Source organism: Pecten maximus, chromosome 18, assembly GCF_902652985.1.
Source record: "Pecten maximus chromosome 18, xPecMax1.1, whole genome shotgun sequence".
Taxonomy (NCBI): Eukaryota; Metazoa; Mollusca; class Bivalvia; order Pectinida; family Pectinidae; genus Pecten; species Pecten maximus.
Genome location: NC_047032.1, coordinates 32251117 through 32270389, shown reverse-complemented (window position 1 = coordinate 32270389; position 19273 = coordinate 32251117). Strand labels below are relative to the sequence as shown.

At 38.0% G+C, this 19273-nt stretch overlaps 1 protein-coding gene across 1 annotated transcript; it reads left to right on the top strand.

The window, feature by feature from the left end:
* Positions 1-14646: 14646 nt before the first annotated feature.
* LOC117316936 lies at positions 14647-16924 on the top strand. Its single transcript, XM_033871714.1, has 2 exons — positions 14647-14985; positions 16453-16924. Exons 1-2 carry the CDS (start codon positions 14862-14864, stop codon positions 16671-16673), a joined length of 345 nt encoding a protein of 114 aa, XP_033727605.1. The 5' UTR covers positions 14647-14861; the 3' UTR covers positions 16674-16924.
* Positions 16925-19273: the final 2349 nt, after the last annotated feature.

Here is a 19273-nt window from a genome sequence, read left to right as displayed (position 1 = left end):
GCCGGGCCAACACCCCATTTGGTTTTAAATGGTTTTTTTGGGATTAAAAGATCTCCCTTTCTGGGAAACCTTTTGGGGCCAAAGGGGGGGGGAAACCCCCTGGCTTTGGGGAAAATTCCCCGGGGTTTTGGGGTTTTGGGGGGAACCCCCGGGCCACGGGGGTTTGGCCCCTAAATTTTTAAAAGGCCAAAAGGGTTTACTCTCTCCTGTAGAGCCGCCCCTCAGGAGGTTCTATCAGTTCCAGTGTATATGCCAACTACGCCCCTACGGGGGACGTCTAGACCAACAGCCACTATAGGGTCTTATTATGGATTTTCTTGAACTTCAAAGTATCTCCCTTTACGAAGGGAGGGGGGAAGTTATAATGTTTCTTTTTTAAACTAATAATGGTAATAATGTTACAGTACAATTACAGTAAGGACATAAAATTAGGGTAAATCAAGGGTAAATTAAGGTTGTTCAGGGAACCCCTGGGGTAACTCAGGCTGGGGTCTTCGGAACAACCTCAATAGTCTGTAATTAAGAAAAAAAACAAATAAGCGTAGTTGTTCAAGGATCCCCTGGGGTAACTCGGGCTGGGGCCTTCGGAACATTTGGTTTGGTTTGGTTTATTTTGTTTAACGTCCTATTAACAGCTAAGGTCATTTAAGGACGGCCTCCCGTGCGTGCAGCTCTCAAATCTCACCCTTAAGAGTATAAAATTATAGGTGTCCGCTCAAAGGGAGCCGGATTGATAGTTAGGGAATTTGGGTGTAAGAGCTCCCCGCCATCCGTCGTCTATATAGCAGTTATGTCTAGAACTGCCAATAAAGAACGAAATACGTTAGAAAATAAACAATAGTTCCCCTCTTTTTCTCATATACCCTAGGTAATATGATAGGGCTTAAAATAAATTATACAAATATAAAATTCCATGAAGGGAACGGTTCAAAATAAGTAACGTTCCCATTCATGGGTAAAACTAAAGTTTAGCTTAAGGGGGCTCGTACCACTTGTTCCTCACGGGAGGTTCCTCGACCCGGACACCCACAGGCTAACCTTGGACCCATGAGTATCCTGAACGACTCCTCTCCACTTGTTCGCCCTGAGGAACCAACGTCCAGAAGGGGGCCTTCATAAAACGGGGAGGAGTGAAAATCCAGGGAGAGTGATCTCCCTCGGTAGGAACTCGCTCCGTGCACGAGCTGGAGGTGCGCTCGTATGTAATCCCGCGAGGTGACGGAGAGCGCCCTCTTTATCCTAAGCCATCAAGTAAACCAGACGCACTAAACGGGAGTACTCACTGTATTGTATGGTTTTGGGATACGGGAGCATTCATAAGTCTTCTAGAGAAGGCTGGTGATAACCAACACCAGTTTTCTCTACAATATCTTGAGTCCTGTTCCAGACATAAAAGAATTTGGATTAAGAACTATTCTACAACCACTGAGTGATTTAAAAAATTTGAAATGATTTGGGGTGTCCAATTCTTTCCTTTCAGGATATCTGATCAATCAATCTAATTAAAATCTAGATGGTCATTCTCACTACGCTACATGAACATCTAACAACATCCAATATGGGGTCACGTTCTGATGACCTTTGGGATGTGTGTATGTCACTTTCAGGGCGAATTGTTTTTTTTATCGATGTAAACATCGCAAGCAAAACATTTCGTCACAGCATGCATCTGAAGCAAACCATTTCGGCAGGGTATATAGCAATATGCTTTATGGGACGAAATGACTTGAAACAAATTGACAGACAATATATACTCTCTAGTCATGCTAATTCGGACATATAAAATCCACTTCCAAGATTCTGGAAGTAGCCATTTGATTGGCTAATCCAAAAGGTCACTCTGACGTGACCCCATATTGGTTTGGTTTATTTTGTTTAACGTCCTATTAACAGCTAAGGTCATTTAAGGACGGCCTCCCGTGCGTGCGACATGCATGCGTGTTGTGAGTGCGTATGTGTGTTTTGGGAGGCTGCCGTATGTTCGTGCTAAGTCTCCTTGTGATAGGCCGGAACTTTTGCCGATTTATAGTGCTACCTCACTGAAGCATACTGCCGAAGACACCCAGCAGGATGTTGTTAGATGTTCATGTAACGTAGTGATAATGACCATCTAGATTTTAATTAGATTGCATTATACTGACAACGGGCGAACCAGTCGTCCCACTACTTGTATGCTGAGCGCTAAGCAGGAGTAGCAACTACCATTTTTTAAGACTGGTATGTCTCGGCTAGGGGGACAGAACCCAAAACCTTCACAGTGGCGAACGCTCAACTGAAGGCCAAAAGTGAGGCATTGTCAAGGGAGACATTAGGAAGAAGTTAAGAAAGAAGAGAAAAAATAAGATCCAAAGTTTAGTCGCCTATTACAATCATGCAATGGGAGCAGCAGGTACAATTCTTACGACAGTACCGACAAGTAAATTGTCGAGTTTTCGAGGCAATCTGCCCCTTTATCAAGACAAATGTAAATTACAAACGATCACATATAGACCGTAAAGCAGATTCAAGGAAACATATTTCGTGTTGATCAGTTTGGTATGTACACGTGCATGCGTTAAGTATCCATTTTTTGTTTCGAAAGCTACATGAAGTTTAAATTTATGCCTCGTAGTTTTGATTTACATTGCGCATAAAACTGAGATTACGAGATGTTATCATTGTGATTATGTTATGTATTCAATGGTATTCACATTTCTATGTTAATGAAGTAAAACTCGTCTTCAATCAGTAACGCATATTGCACTGAGAATGTAATATATGTTTGTTTCACGAATGATTATGTAACCAACAGACATGTACGACTATATTTACATCGATCATTTACTGTCAGGGTGGAAAATGGTCAAATCCAGAGCGTATTTGTTTGTTTATGTTTTACGGCCCATCGACAACTAGGGTCATTTAGAGCCAAACAATTTAATATCGTTTTTATTTTTAACTTTAAAATCGGATAAAATTGGGACATTTTAAAAGCATTTGTATTCTATAATTAGATCATTATGATAAAAAAGTTTGTTAAAAATGGTAAAATATATATAACATGTACGAATAGATTATTTAAACTTTGTGATATATACAAAACGTCAAAGAGAGTAACGTAAAAGACCTCAAAGTCTATATATAGAATAGATCGATTTCATTCAAGCAGGTAAATATTGTGTTCGAATCCACGGAACTAAAAAGTGTTTTCATATCTGGGACTCGAAAGTATTTATCACATATGTGCTTGAAATCGGAACATTCAATTAAAAAATGCTCCACTGTGAATTGAGCCTCGCATGCAAAACATATTGGTGGATCTTCTCGTTTTAAAAGAACGAATGAGTAGGATATGTGTGCCCGGTACGGAACCGAGAGAGGACTATTTCCTCTCTACGATCCTTCCGACTTGGTGTTGATGTTTTAAGTTGCGGTTGTACTTTAAAAAGTTTGTTGCTCGTCTGAAGAGACCAGAGTTGCTGCCATTTACTCTGGATGGCAGAACTAATTACAGGTTTGAAATCTGTAATGATATTTGTTTGTTGCAGATTTAAGGTATGTTTTGCTTGGCGGTCAATAAGTTCGTTGCCTTTAATTCCGACATGGCTCGGAATCAAAAGTAATGTTATTTTGCATTTGATAAGATACAAGATATTCGAAAACAAGGCTTTGTATGAGTATATTTTTTGGATCTCGTAATTGTAAACTCTGAAGGACAGATAGAAAGTTGGAACAAATGATTACCTTTCTAATGTGTTGTTCATCGGTACGGTCGAGGGCCAAGTCGATGGCACATGCTTCACCAGAGACAAGAGACCCCAGAGGGATCTTGGCGCCCACCATTGAATGATCTTTATAGGTTCCATGTCAGATTGATCTTTTCTCTACTTTTCCCTTCCTCAGAAACATCCCTCTAGTACTTTTCAAACAAGGGGAACCTATATATAAACTTTAAGATTAAGTGATAATGGCCGTCTGTCGGCCATGTTGTTTTCGGATTGGTCCCAAAATGCATTACCAGGGACCAAGGGGAACCTGCATACGAAATTTGTGAGAAATAGCGATAGCACATTTGTCAAAATCCAAGATGGCCGCCTGTCGGCCATGTTGTTCTCTGATCAGTGTCAAAATGCAATATGCATAACTAGGCAGCAAGTGGAACCTACATATGAAATTAGAGAAAGATCCCTACAGCACTTTCTGAGAAATAGCGATAACAAACTTCAATTGTCAAAATCAAAGATAGTTGCCTGTCGACCAAGATTTTTTTTGCGATTCGTCTCAATATGCAATATGCCTAACTAGGCACCAAGAGGAACCTGCATATGAAATTTGAGAAAAATCCCTCCATTGCTTTCTGAGAAATAGCGATAACAAACTTCAATTGTCGAAATCCAAGATGGTTGCCTGTCGACAAAGATTTTTTTGCGATTGGTCTCAATATGCAATATGCCTAACTAGGCACCAAGAGGAACCTGCATATGAAATTTGAGAAAAATCCCTCCATTGCTTTCTGAGAAATAGCGATAACAAACTTCAATTGTCGAAATCCAAGATGGTTGCCTGTCGACAAAGATTTTTTTGCGATTGGTCTCAAAATGCAATATGCCTAACTAGGCACCAAGAGGAACCTGCATATGAAATTTTAGAAAGATCCCTTCAGTACTTTCTGAGAAATAACGATAAGAATTGTTTACGGACGGACGGACGGACCACGGACCACGGACGCATTGCGATTTGAATAGCCCACCATCTGATAATGGTGGGCTAAAAATAGAGACACCGTCTAGTAAGCGGATTGAAGAGCAATGGTGATCGGTGTAGCGTACTGCGGAGACCTTTTCTCCGTCCTTTGGGCCATCAGTGTAGATCTGAACGTGATCGGGAAAATCTGTAATGCACTACCGAAAGGAGGATTTGTGCTCTTCGGGTAATGCACCCGATTTTTGTCCTCTCGTGTAGAGTTAGGTTAATATCCGTTGTTTCCACAAGCTATGGCGGTACATCAGATAGCGTATAGACAGATTAAAATCAAAAGATGCGGAAGGGGACATGAACAAAGAAAACAAAATATTCGTAGTCACAAGGATGATTAGTAGATTTTAATCCCTTAAAACCGAAAGTTTAACAGTCAGTAGGAAAAAACGTGTAGCTCTTCCTCCGATTTACATGAACAACGAAGTGCAGTCAGTTTCCACAAACATAGGTGTATACATATACAACAACGGCATATGGAAAGACTACATTCATTGTGTTGTGTTTAGTATTATTATATGATGCACCTAATTTTGAGCATACATTAAATATATTCCATACACGATACGTTTTAAACTCTGATAAATACATTATCTATGCTCAATGCTTGGGAATTATGTTAATAATTTGATGTATTGTGTAAATTATGCTGTAATGTGCGATGCATACGAATTATATGAATCAATTCATGTTACTTTTCTCTTATGCTTATTAATTAGTAGATTTATAATTAGTTAAATAATGATTACTGTTTTGCATATGAAACTACTTGTATTTATATTTTCATTTACATGTACTGTGAGCTAGAAGCCTTTGATACTAAAATAAATCTTGAAACTTTAGACATTCATTATAAGATTGGCAAGTATCCTTTAAGTTTTCTCTAGATCGGTAATCACTCCAAACCCTGTTCTTTTCTCTGCGTTCGTCCAATTAAGAATATTCTGACATTGTGCGGCGCTAGACTTTAACGGGGATGACAAAGCTTACGAGTAAATTTCTGCTGTCACCAATCTATGTTGTTTTGACGTAACCATAGGACACAGTGATGACGTCACAAATAAAGCCTTTCATTACACCTGAAGAGCTTGCTCTCAAAACATGTGAAAGCGCTTGTGATTTTCTGGGTTTTGTTTTTAATTAATAGTATTACTATGTATATACAACACAAGGGCATTATTTACTTTTTATTATATATATATATATATATATCAACGAGTGATATCCGGACTTCGAACCGGATGTCACTCGATGAATTTATAGATCACGCAAACACGTTCCATCCAACAATCAAATTCACTGCAGAGGTCTCCACGGAAACTTAACACATTTCTAGACACCAGTTCAACCTTACTTGACGGAAAAATAAACTGACCTCTATTCCAAACCAACGGACACGCAACAGTATCTCCGCCAGTCCAGCTGTCATCCCTCGCACACAACAAAGAGCATTCCCTATTCCCAAGCTCTACCTATCCGACGGATAGTGTCCGATAATACAGTCTTCGAACGTCGATGCTCAGAACTTAAATCACACCTTCTTGCTAGAGGATATAAATCTACTTTGATAGATCAGGAACTAGACAAATTCAGGGTACTTGACAGAGCCAGCCTCCTAGAATACAAAGCCAGAACTCCGACACAAAGGGTCCCTTGTGTGGTCATGTTCCATCCTAACTTGCCGTCAATTTCTTCCATTTTACATAATCATTGGCGCATCATTAAGTCGTCAGCTACACTCAAACCGATCTTTCCAGAACCACCGTTATTGGCCTATCGTAGACCAAAAAAGGTAAAAGATTGGTGGTTTGGTTTGGTTTGGTTTATTTTGTTTAACGTCCTATTAACAGCTAAGGTCATTAAAGGACGGCCTCCCGTGCGTGCGACATGCATGCGTGAGGTGAGTGCGTATGTGTGTTTTGGGAGGCTGCGGTATGTTCGTGTTAAGTCTCCTTGTGATAGGCCGTAACTTTTGCCGATGTGAGCAGCAAATTACATTCATCTGTCTCTGTCGTTACAACAGGCTCCTTCAACACATGCGGCAAAAAAACGTGCAAATTGTGCCCATACACTGAGTCCACAGACACGTTTAAATGTGTATATCTCCTCTACTGCAAAAAATGCAAAATGCAGTATGTTGGAGAAACCAAAACAAAGCTCAACATCAGAATCAACAATCACTGTTGCTCCATCAAGCGAAACAGACCAGACTTTCCTGTGGCTAGGCATTTCAATTTACCTTGTCATAGTTGGAAGGATATGCAGGTGGTCGCCATTGATCACTGTCCCACCTGGAATGAAACGAAACGTCGTTCCAGAGAAAAATACTGGATTAACAATCTCCAAACCTGCTACCATCGGGGTATGAACGAACGTTGAAGGGTGTATTCTCCATGTGACCATTATATTTAACAATTCACGTAGTTAATTATTCAATTTGTTAAAATTTTAATAATTGCTGTTCTTTTTTGGGCATCAATTAATTGTTGCTCTTTGAGACTCACATTTAGTCGCCCTCCGCCATCAACAGCATCTTGGTCCGATTTGGCCCGAACCGTCCGTTTCCCGTAGCGTCCTGTAGGACACTTCGGCATTCAATATTTCTTATATTCTTAGTCTTGTTGATATTCGTAGTAGTTTTTTTCACATCACTCTCTATAATTCTAATTATCTAAAAGATATTTTTCAAAGTTTTTCAGACTTTGTACACGATATTTAATCAATCACTGTAGAGACGATAATGCAACATTTTTATTCTGAAATCTGATATCAATGCAATGTCGTTCGATATATATCTCTGCCTTTGGTCGCATAGTGTTCTAGTGTTGAACATGATACAGTCACGCTAGTATCCGCCTTCGGCCCACGTTTGCCGAAGGGTTCATTGTTGTTTCTTCAGTTACTAAAACATTATTCTTATTATATTTTATTGTATTTCCAGTACTTCTTATATCTATTATGTGATTGTATTTGTATTTTTTGTGTTTTGATAAAAGGGGCGGATTGCCTCGAAAATGTAACAAGCCTCATTGTCCACACTGTTTGAATTACTTCTTTGCCCAAGACAATCATTACAAGTAATTCGTCTTCTTTGCCAAAGACAATCATTACAAGTAATTCGTATCCTTCATACATTTATGTGAGGATCCAGTGTTATCTGGATTATACTGTTTCTATTACTTCTTTGACCCATATATTATATATATATATGTACATAAGATATGAATCTGTAAATAATAAAATTGCTTCCAACATGAAGTGCCTGCATATCAATATGCCTATCAATCCCCAAAATTAATTTTATCCCAGGCCCCCATAAACAGATGGTGGTCTATTCAAATCACCCTGCACCTGGGACAGATATCTGGATCATAGTTTATAGGTAAACTGAATGTTGAGAAAACAGAAGAGGAAAACAGAGGAAGAAACAGTCCGTCATAGATCAAGGCATATGCCAGAGCATTCAATGGTAGCTAGGTGTCATGGTGCAAGATCCCTCTTGGATATCTTGTTAAATGCTTAGGATGTTCTTAAATGTTTACTTATCCGAGTGTATTTCATATTACACGAAAGTTAAAAGAGGAAGGTCAATGCAAAAGCAATATTTTCAATTTTAGAAATATTTGTTTTGATTTTTTTTTGTGCATCATAAAAATTATAATAAATTTGTAGCTGATGACGCACAGATAAGACAACAGGAATTTGCGGCTTTTGAGAAGACAAAGCAATCAGCAAATAGAGACATACCACGCCAAGATTTGGTTTGGTTTGGTTTATTTTGTTTAACGTCCTATTAACAGCTAAGGTCATTTAAGGACGGCCTCCCGTGCGTGCGACATGTTTGCGTGTGGTGAGTGCGTATGTGTGTTTTGGGAGGCTGCGGTGTTTGTGTGAAGTCTCCTTGTGGTAGGCCGGGACTTTTGCCGATTTAAAGTGCTACCTCACTGGATCATACTGCCGAAGACACCCAGCAGCACACCTCACCCGGTCACATTATACTGACAACGGGTGAACCAGTCGTCCCACTCATAATATGCTGAGCGCTAAGCAGGAGTAGCAACTACCATTTTTTAAGACTCTGGTATGTCTCGGCCAGGGGACAGAACCCAAAGCCTTCCTCATAGGGGCGAACGCTCAACTAAAGGCCAAAAGTGAGGCATTGTCAAGGGAGACATTAGGAAGAAGAAAGTTGTTAAGAAGAGAACAGATCCCAAATTTAGTCGCCTCTTACGATCATGCAATGGGGGCAGCAGGTACAATGCTTACGCCCTACCTGCAGGGCAAAGTTTGAATCATTTTGGTAATAATAAGACTGCATTTGAATCAGGAATATGATTTTGATAATGTGTCATTTGAAAAGAAACATCCACTTATTTAGCTTGCATTCAATCTTAACTCTGTTTCGTTTTTAACTGCATATCTGCATTTTGCATTGACCGCTACATTGACCAATCACATACTTCATCTTGACCGGAAACGCCACCTGTCGCGTCATATCCGGGGCCAAAACAAAATTAGACGGCTATGCCGAAAAACCCTTGCATTGGTCTAATTTCCCTAAATCATAAAAGAAGCATTCACTTTCACGGTGAAGGCTTATCAATCATCGTTGGCAGGGCAGATATTTTTTGCTAAAATTCTATGTCAAAACTCCCGAAAATACCGAATTGGACTGTATTTATGTTTAAAGTTACCGTACGACTAATTATACATGTACATGTATATACCCATCCTCAATCTCCAGGAGTTCCGATCACATACGCTCTCTTAACTCCTGTAAGCCAATCAAATTACTTTGAGGGAGCCTTCGATTTTCACATGAAAGATTCCAGGGGTGAAAAGAGCATATTGATTGTAACCCCTGGAAAATCGAGGATGGTATAAACCATCTTAAAATCTTCTAACATAGATATAACATGCTAAGCGCCCAACGAAATAGATGTACAGTAATTGTAAATGTTCATAATTTAGCGGTTATCTTATTTTAGCAACTTTCGCGTGCTGTAAGAATTCCGCTAAAATATCACTGCGCAAATTGTAGTGTTTGTATTCTATTTTAAATGGACGATATTAATTTTAGGTGTGCTAATTCAATATTGCACTGATCTATTTGATTGGTTTTGTGCTAAAATTTGAATGTGCAATACTCGGTACACTCAAATTTAAAAACCAACATCTCGGGCTAGTTTACTGTTTATCATTTTCCCGTATGATCAATATCTTTTATCAGGGTAAGCTAGTAAGCTTATAGCTCGAGACGGGAAGAAGATAGCTCAAGCCTCAAGGAATGCTCGCTACTCCTATATTGTCTTTCCGAATTCATTTTAACGATTTGAAAATGTATGGAATCATAAAGATACCACGTGTATACGTCTAGTCAGAGCTTCTATTCACTATCCGTTCACTGGCCTATTGCAGTGAAAAATGATACATTTGTTGCAATGTTAGCATTCCAGTGACGCCATGTTGTTTACAACAGTTGTACAACACTGCACTGGTTGACATCTTGGCTAATATTTTGTATTTCATGTATCTTTTTAAGTGCAACGCCTTACACGAATACATACCTTGATGGAAAACTGTATTAGGATGCGTTCCAAGACGCTTTCATTAGTTTAAGCTTCATATCGATGCTAAACTCTTCTGACTTAAGTTTTCCTATGCCAGGATTGGACGGTCCTGTCTGAGCTTGCCCTAAGCTCGGGACAAGCTTTTCCGCTTCCTTGGATTCAGTGGGTTGATCTCGTACCTGGATCTGGCGATCATCAACGACTGAAGCTGTCGGTTTCATATATTTAAATAAAGTTACCTGATGATTAGCCATGTCTAATAGTGTACAGATAACTCTGATGAACACAGCTCGGCTCGAATTTCAAAATATTCCCGCTTAGTTACTTTATGTAATGTACAGATCACATGACATAAGCTTAGGGCTTTCTAAAATCAGACAGGGAAGTCCGACTCGGGATCGGATTTTTCAATGGTTTATTAGTCTGTCTTTCCCGTTGAAGATTTTATTGATAAATCGATTAATGTCTATATCTTTTACAATATGTTGACATGAAAAATAATGTGGAAGCTGTGCTTCCAGGATTCCGCCTAGCTACGCGCCTTATATACAATCCGAAGACCGAAGGTGGCGCCGTCTATGCTCCCGCCGGAACATCCCGATACTTAATCTTTGTCTATAAAATATTTGAATGGTACGTGCTCTAATCACGCCATGCTACAAGCTTATTATTGACACAGAGGTTTATCAAAACACGGGAGTAAACCATTATCGTAACATAATGAACTTTGTAACTTATGCACAAATAAACAGCGCTAGCTTGATAGATGAGAAAGAACTTGTCACAGAAAGAAGAGAAAAGATAAGATCCCAAATTTAGTCGCCTCGTACGATCATGCAATGGAGACAGCGGGTACAATTCTTACGCCCTACCTGCAAGGCATTGGTAGTCCGGTATATCTCCTCACTGAAGCATACTGCCGTAGACACCCAGCACCACACCCCACCCGGTCACATTATACTGACAACGGGCGAACCAGTCGTCCCACTCCTTATTTGCTGAGCGCTAAGCAGGAGCAGCAACTACCATTTTTAAAGACTCTGGTATGTCCCGGCCAGGGGGACAGAACCCAAAGCCTTCCTCACAGGGGCGAACGCTCAACTAAAGGCCAAAAGTGAGGCATTGTCAAGGGAGACATTAGGAAGAAGAAAGTTGTTCAGAAAGAAGAGAAAAGATAAGATCCCAAGTTTAGTCGCCTCTTACGATCATGCAATGGGGGGCAGCAGGTACAATTCTTAGGCCCTACCTGCAGGGCAGCACAACCAAAATTCCTCGCAGGGGCGAACACTCCACTAAAGACCAAACATGAGGCAAAGTTGTTAAGAAACATGGAAAGAGATAATATCCCAAATTAAGTCGCCTCCTACAATTGGGGCAGCAGGTACAATTGGCCGATTGCCAGCCGATATTAAGCTACGCCCCTAAAAATTCAAGGGAGATAACTCCCGTATGCTCCGACATTGCTAAAGTAAACAAGATGGCGACTGCTAATCAAGGCCATATACCTGATGACTTTTTGCGACGTATATACCGTACAAACCAACTCCAAGACAAAAACAGAGCAACAGCATTTGTGAATGGTAGCTATGTAAAAATTGTGACATTATCAACGGATGTGATGAAAACTTTCATTCATGTTTGTGCCAAAATATACCGCAGTCAACGAAAATTAGAGGAACCTCATTCAACCAATATTGAAATATCCCGCTCCGAGACTGTTTTGATTGACGCCCACTTTCTTGCAAAGTTGGGTTAGTACTTATATATATCTTTCCTTTGCATTTTGATTATCATTATTATTATTTTTTCTTTGGGAAAAGAATACACTTGCAGTCTCTTGTTATTTATTTAAAGACTTCAGTAGAGGCCTTTTCATGTTGTTATGCCCATGACAGGTAGTTAAGAGACAACTGCAGCCTTTTATATATATATATATATAAATAATAACAACTAGTAAATAAATTCAACTATGTATTCAATGAACACATAATCCAATCAACATGCATACCAGAATAATCACAATTAAATGTTTGGTTATGTGATAAAATTGATATCAATTTACATGAATAAAGAATACAAATATTCATATATTTATGAAAATACAATGGCATTGCAAAACATGTCTGTCAATAAATAATTGCGAAGACAAAAAACCACCAAATATAACTACATAAAGATTCATATTAAAACACTATGAATAGATATAATATGCACATTAAAATTGTAATATTATATCTGAATAAAAATATTCTCAAAATGGGTGGGCAGTGTTCCCATGTACTGGCCCTCATAATGATGCTGGAGCAATGGAAAATTGCTGGCTATAAAAACATTCCAGCTAAGCCAGCATGTACAAGCCTTCCAAAGCAGTGGGATAAGCCAAGGGGAGATAAAATCCACCCTGAACCAGTTTCTCAAATTGTAATCGCCAGACCAGGAAATATAAGCAGAAAACGCAAACCAGTGATGCCAGCATTCAATGATAATAGGAAATAAATAAAAAAAATTAAGGATGCATTGAATCACTTGAGATGGTAAAAGAAAATCCAATCAGTTATCTGGTGGCAAGTGCAGGAAATCAGGAAACCAATTTGTTGGCTCACCACTAAGTTACCATGTATGATCACATATATATGACCAAAAAAAAATTACAAATAATAAAAACATATTTGTATCCAATGAAATTTCGGCTATTGATTATATATTTTCTAACTGTATCAGTAGCCTTATTTATACAGCTGTTTGAAACACTGATGTGTTGTGTTGAAATTTTAACATTACTTATCTTTACTAATCAGAAAAGGCATGAAATTTGTTAGCAGACAACAAACAAGCCAAATTTGGTTTACACATTTAAATAAACCCAAATTGATCCTCTGTGATACGATTTTAAACTGTTTCACCCCGGCTATGGCCCTTTCCACATGTACTCTATGTTTAGCAATGGTGATCATCTCTGGCACATCTGCAACAGACATTTGTCCAGCAGCTGAAGCAAAAGGAGGCATGTTTTGTTTCAAACCAAGATTTTTTATTTTATTTTCAATAGTAAATCCTTTATCTGCCATAATTCAATCACCTTCCTTCAGCATATTACTACTCGTAAGATTTTTCACTGACTTCATTATCAGATATTGATCCTGAAAAAAAAACATTGAAGCAAAGATTATGGACCCTCTAGGGTCAACACCAACAATTCCTTTAAGAGTAGTACTTGAGATTTAATCTGAATAAAACTTAGACTGTGTTTGTAGGGAGGTAGGCTTATGTACTTTGACTTCAGTGCCATCAATGATTACCATAGTGTTGGGGAAGTCCTTTTGAACTCAGCAGGCATGTTTTGTATGATAATATCTCTGAGGCCAAATTGAAACATATTTAAGTCTGTGAAACATAAAATTTATCCAGTCAGAGAAAAGAGTACTGCAATCTTGGGGTGATATACCAAACAAAGTGGATGAATGGTAAAAGTCAAAGTTCTGACGGAGTTTTATGATCACTAAAAGTAACTGATCATGGAGACTCCAATTCTTTAAACAACTCATGTTCTTTGAATATTGAAAAGGAGTATCATTTGGCACTAAAAATTTAACAACATCCATATATCTGTGGGTCTAGCCACCTGTTACTGTCTCTATATTAATTAACTTTGATGTCTACAATTGTTTATTTATTTCATTCGGAACTGAATCACTGTTATATTTGTTTATATTTATGTTAAAGTATGTATGTGTGTGTGCAAGTGCTTTATGTAACATATTCTGTGTTTATCTTGTATTGAAAAATAGTTACTTCCCTTAATTCCTTTGTTTATATTATGTATTTCATTTCAAAATATTTAGACGAATTAATTGATAAGCTTGTAATTATATTCGATCACTCAATCCACCATTGAAATTATTTATATAGGCTTGCCTGTTATTCGATCCAATTGATATTAACATCATGTCAAAAAAATTTGTTGAAATGAAATCCATATATCTTTCATAACAGTATCCTGTGAAGTACTAGAAATCTTGATCTTTCATTGTACTATGTCTGAAATAATGTAACTCAGTCCTTGAGTTTCTGATCATCAAAATTTCTCACAAGATCTTCCTTTTCTAATACCAATTTTGCTGTTTCCTCCCTGACTCTGTTCTTTTCTCCCTTCAATAAATCAATTTCTTCCTTCGTCTTTGCGTTTTCTGCATTCAATGCTAGCATATCCAGATTTTGTGTTTTTGTAATCAAACAGAAAATTAGCAAATTACAATACCATACTATTACTTTGAAACACATCCCCCCCCCCCAAAACATATGTCTTTGTTATTCAGTAAGAGATATGACTTCAGATGAAGCATGTACAACTAAAAATAATTTCTTCTGGGACCTGTCGGTAAAAGCCAATCAGGACGTGGCTAATATGTGTGTAGTCGTACACACGGAATCGTGACGTCACACGGTGAACACTCAAGATGGAAGCTTACAGTGATTACACTAGCGACGGGTCAGAAGCAAGACGCGATTCATTTTCGGATACAGATTGCGATTTGAATATGGGATATTCCTCGTCGGATGTCGAACCAGACAATTCAGAAGGGATACGACAGTATCAGTTTGAACCAGAAGTTGGAAGCGACGAAGATCTCGAGAATGATCCGCAACCGGCAACCGAAGACCGCTTGGGGTCGACCGACTGGTACGACACGTACTTTGTTTGTTTTTGTTTAACGTCCTATTAACAGCCAGGGTCATTTAAGGACGTGCCAGGTTTTAAAGGTGGAGGAAAGCCGGAGTACCCGGAGAAAAACCACCGGCCTACGGTCAGTACCTGGCAACTGCCCCACGTAGGTTTCGAACTCGCAACCCAGAGGTGGAGGGCTAGTGTTAAAGTGTCGGGACACCTTAACCACTCGGCCACCGCGGCCCCATACGACACGTACAATTTTGAATTAGTTCTTTATGAATATAGAATGCATATTGAAATTTCATATTTTGATTTATTTGTCTCTTTTCTTTATTGTGTGAAACATCGAAGCATATGGTATATTTACGGTCGATTATTCATATTCGACAGGTTACAGGGAAATGAACAGGACATTTATAAATCGGTCACGTTATAGGCCTATTTTGACGAAATTTCAATGATTTTGTACGCCTTCACATTGGCTTTTCTTATCCTAAATTAGACTCTTTTTAAACTTCGGAAAACACCACCATTTCGCATAGGAATTACCGCACATATATATGTATATATATATCACGGCAGAGACGTATATACAAGTCTCTGATCACGGCAAACAAATATAGGTAGTTCTCCGTGGTCGACTATAAATTGGCTGGAGTGGTAACTTTAGTAAGCACGATATAAAAAACAGATTCGAACTACAAAAATATATATAAACGTTCATTTGTTTTTCCAGTTGTCATCAGTATAGGGACATATTTTTTTATGAGAATATGTATAAAATACCCTCTAAACTACAGGTACAGTCTTTCCTCAATCTAATTCTATATAATCATACCATTTAAACGTTTTTCCTGATGTTGTTGATAAGCCAATTTCATCAAAAGTTTTTACGCTGAAAGATAGTATATGTACTACATGAATTGTCGCTATATGATTTTTTATATATATGTATAAATGATGAAGGTGCCACGGGTTTAATTTTAATTTTGTTGCTAATTGTATTTCTTTTCGTAAGGGATGTATGTGTACATAGTAATTTACATGGGGATTTTCTATGTTTTTTTCTTTATCGACACCCAAAACATCAATTAATACAATCATGATTGAACTCAGGGGGAGTAATTGAAAAAGGTTGAAAATACAAAGAAATTATAGTAAAATTAAATTTTGCGTAAAGACTTCTGACCGAAAGTGTAGTGATAATTTCATATAGATATGATATATAGACAATGTTTGTCAGTCTATCTCCAACTTCAGCTCTGATAATATTACGTGACAAAACTAATGCCAAGGGAAAATAAAACAAAATCAAAGAATATCGATTTGTTGTCATATGTTTCCATTGTTGTGACAGTTAACCTGCACTATAAAGCACCAATTTAGTTACAACTATTCAAAACCTCATTGGCCTGTATACATTACAATTTTCATATACAATATATTTTGACACTTATTGAAGATAAATTTCATTTATAGGTGCCAATGTGAAAACTGTCACGAGATGCCAACAGCTACAGAATGCATCTGCTGCTGAAATATTGCAGATTCAACACATCAGAGGCGAAATCCCAGATTTGAAATGTATCACACAACATCCTGGATTTGCTCCAGTCTGCCTGAATGTCTTTGTGCTACGAACAGCATACCATGCATTTAGACAACACCACAATGGCAACATACCAGAAAGTCCAGCGTAAGTAGCTATCACTTCATGATCATCTGTTATAAACTGTATCATGCTCGCAAATATTAATAAAAATATAGCACTTGTATTTCCTTGGCCATGTTCATTAGTTGGTTGATTCCAAAACATAAGACATGACACCCCAAACTATCTTGAAAAACACTTGAGCCCACCACTAGCACCCAATGAAAATTATATCATTGATCTACTGCAGTGAAATTTTACACTACTTTAGTATGAAATATGTACTAATTTAGTAATTTTAATTTTGTACACCTATATAATAAGTGTCTATTTTTTTCCTATGCGATATAGGTACACCGCATACAGACAGCTTGTTCGATGGTGTTGGGGTTTTCTTGGGAGGAATGTTCGAGTCCCACTTCCTGCCTGTGCAGTGCATGTCATAAGACAGACTTTCCCATGTCCTGAAGGAGAAATAGCGACTGGCTTCAACTATGGTGATGAGTGACTTCATTTACAACAGAAACGGGACTGTAGTGAAGCAATAGCTTCCTGTTTTGATGGACAGCAAAATGTACTGCATAATGCAGGAGGCGGATCCATAAGGCTGTCCTGCGAGTTCTTCATGGTGGTGGTTTTTACCCTTTCCAGTGTGCTTTGTAATAGCTCATGAACCTAACCTGTGAATAAAGATGGGTAAAAAATTAAGATTGTTTCATCATTTGTTTAGTGCCCAATGAAAAAAAAACAAAAAAAAACTCCATTGTCACATAAAGAAAATTGTATATTGATGCATTTGGTTGCAGATTATGGTAAAAGAGAAAAACAGAGATACAAAAATAAATTTGCAATCGGTGTAACATAACCAAACTAATTAATAGATTGTAATGTCAGAAAGAGCCACATTTCCCACCTGTTACATATTGTTTGAATTCTGAACAACACTGCTTCAAGTAAAAGCTAAATGTTTCATCAGTTTTTTTTTAAAGATGCCAGATTTGACTGTGACCTTTGAATAAAATGACCTTGACATTTGACCTCCATTAGTATTTTTGTGTCCATATACTTACTGTATGTTGGCTCTGTCTTCACTTCACGGACAGTGTATCCTCCTTTCTTGTGTTTGGGGAAAACAATATTTATGCGTGTAGCACCATCTTTGGTGACCTCCCTCCCTCCATTTTCATTAAAATGAAGTGCAGCAAGTAGAAGTCTGCAAGATTAAATTATGAATGCAAATTTGATAATTACGCTAGAGGAGGTTTCATTTTATGTCACAAAGAATGAAGATTGTGTTTTCTTTCTTTATTGCAGATGCAATTTGACTTTGATTTTCTATAACACAATTTTTTTTCTGATATGTCCATTAGATAATAACAATGCAAAATGCACTAATTTCTTAAACATCATTCATACCTGGCTTCAGCCACCTCTTCCTTCTTTCCTGTCCTGCGAGATCTGGATGCAGACATCTTGGAAATAGCTGACCATGACCCTCGTGGATATTTTGGATGTGGTTCTCTAATGAACGCCACTTCTGCATCATCAGATCTGCATCTGCATCAGGTGTAGATGCAGCAACCCAGTACAGATGATTGGTGATGCTCTTGATCCAACTGCTGAGCTCCCCAGTCCTTCTCCTTTGAAAGAGCCAATACTTTCTTCTTTAGTCCTGAAAACAATTAAATAGAAAAAATTAGAAACTGTTGTCTATCATGTTATATGGCTATGTTATAATTATAATATTGTAAAACAACTTTGAAAATAATGTCTTCATTCATATGACATTGCACAGTATTGTCCATCTGAAGAAAACATATAGCCTAATATAACTATACCAGCCCTGTCTTGCTGCAATTTATTTCGATGTAAAATATATTTAGACATTTACGTATTTGGACGTGTCTGTCAGTGACAATGGTGTCGATTTCTATGATTTTTTTTAGGAAAGCCATGCTGCGCGATAGTCCCTCCTTCTCCATGTGGCAGCTGCTTTGCACTTCATTACTCTACAAAACATATGTGAAATGAATTACATCCAATTTATTTGCTATATCTGGCTATTATCTGCAGACTAATTTGATTTTTCTACAGACTCCTTAGAAACACTGCACTGTTTCAGAGCCTATTTAATTCAGCAAACTTTATCAACCTTTTCGGGTAATGAAGAAATAACCTTAATTTTCAAACCAATGAACTCAAGTGATACCGATGGGACACAATTATTATTGACTGTTGTGGTAATTATTTTGGTTATATTTGTAATTAGTTGTCCTTTTAGAACAACTTCTCTGAATATCATGTCATATGTTTACCTGCACAAGTTGAACATCAATGACTTGTCCTTTGTCCAAATCCATGACAGAGTAGCTGCCAAATTTTGCAGAGTGACCTGGTGTGTCACATCGTCCATTGTCTTTCGACATACTCCAATGATACTTCAATCTAATTAAAATCTAGATGGTCATTCTCACTACACGTTACATGAACATCTAACAACATCCCATAAGGGGTCACGTCAGGGTGACCTTTTGGATAAGCTAATCAAATGACTACTTCCAGAATCTTGGAAGTGATTTTTATATGTCCGAATTAGCATGACCAGAGTGCATAGCTTGTTTAATCTGTCAATTTGGTTCAAGTCATTTC

What these genes read in the sequence shown, in the direction of transcription:
- LOC117316936 (XM_033871714.1), top strand. Translation starts at nt 14,862, where the DNA reads ATGTCGAACCAGACAATTCAGAAGGGATACGACAGTATCAGTTTGAAC. An exon ending in CGCTTGGGGTCGACCGACTG is followed by an intron (nt 14,986 to 16,452) that starts GTACGACACGTA and finishes TTTCATTTATAG; the next exon opens with GTGCCAATGTGAAAACTGTC.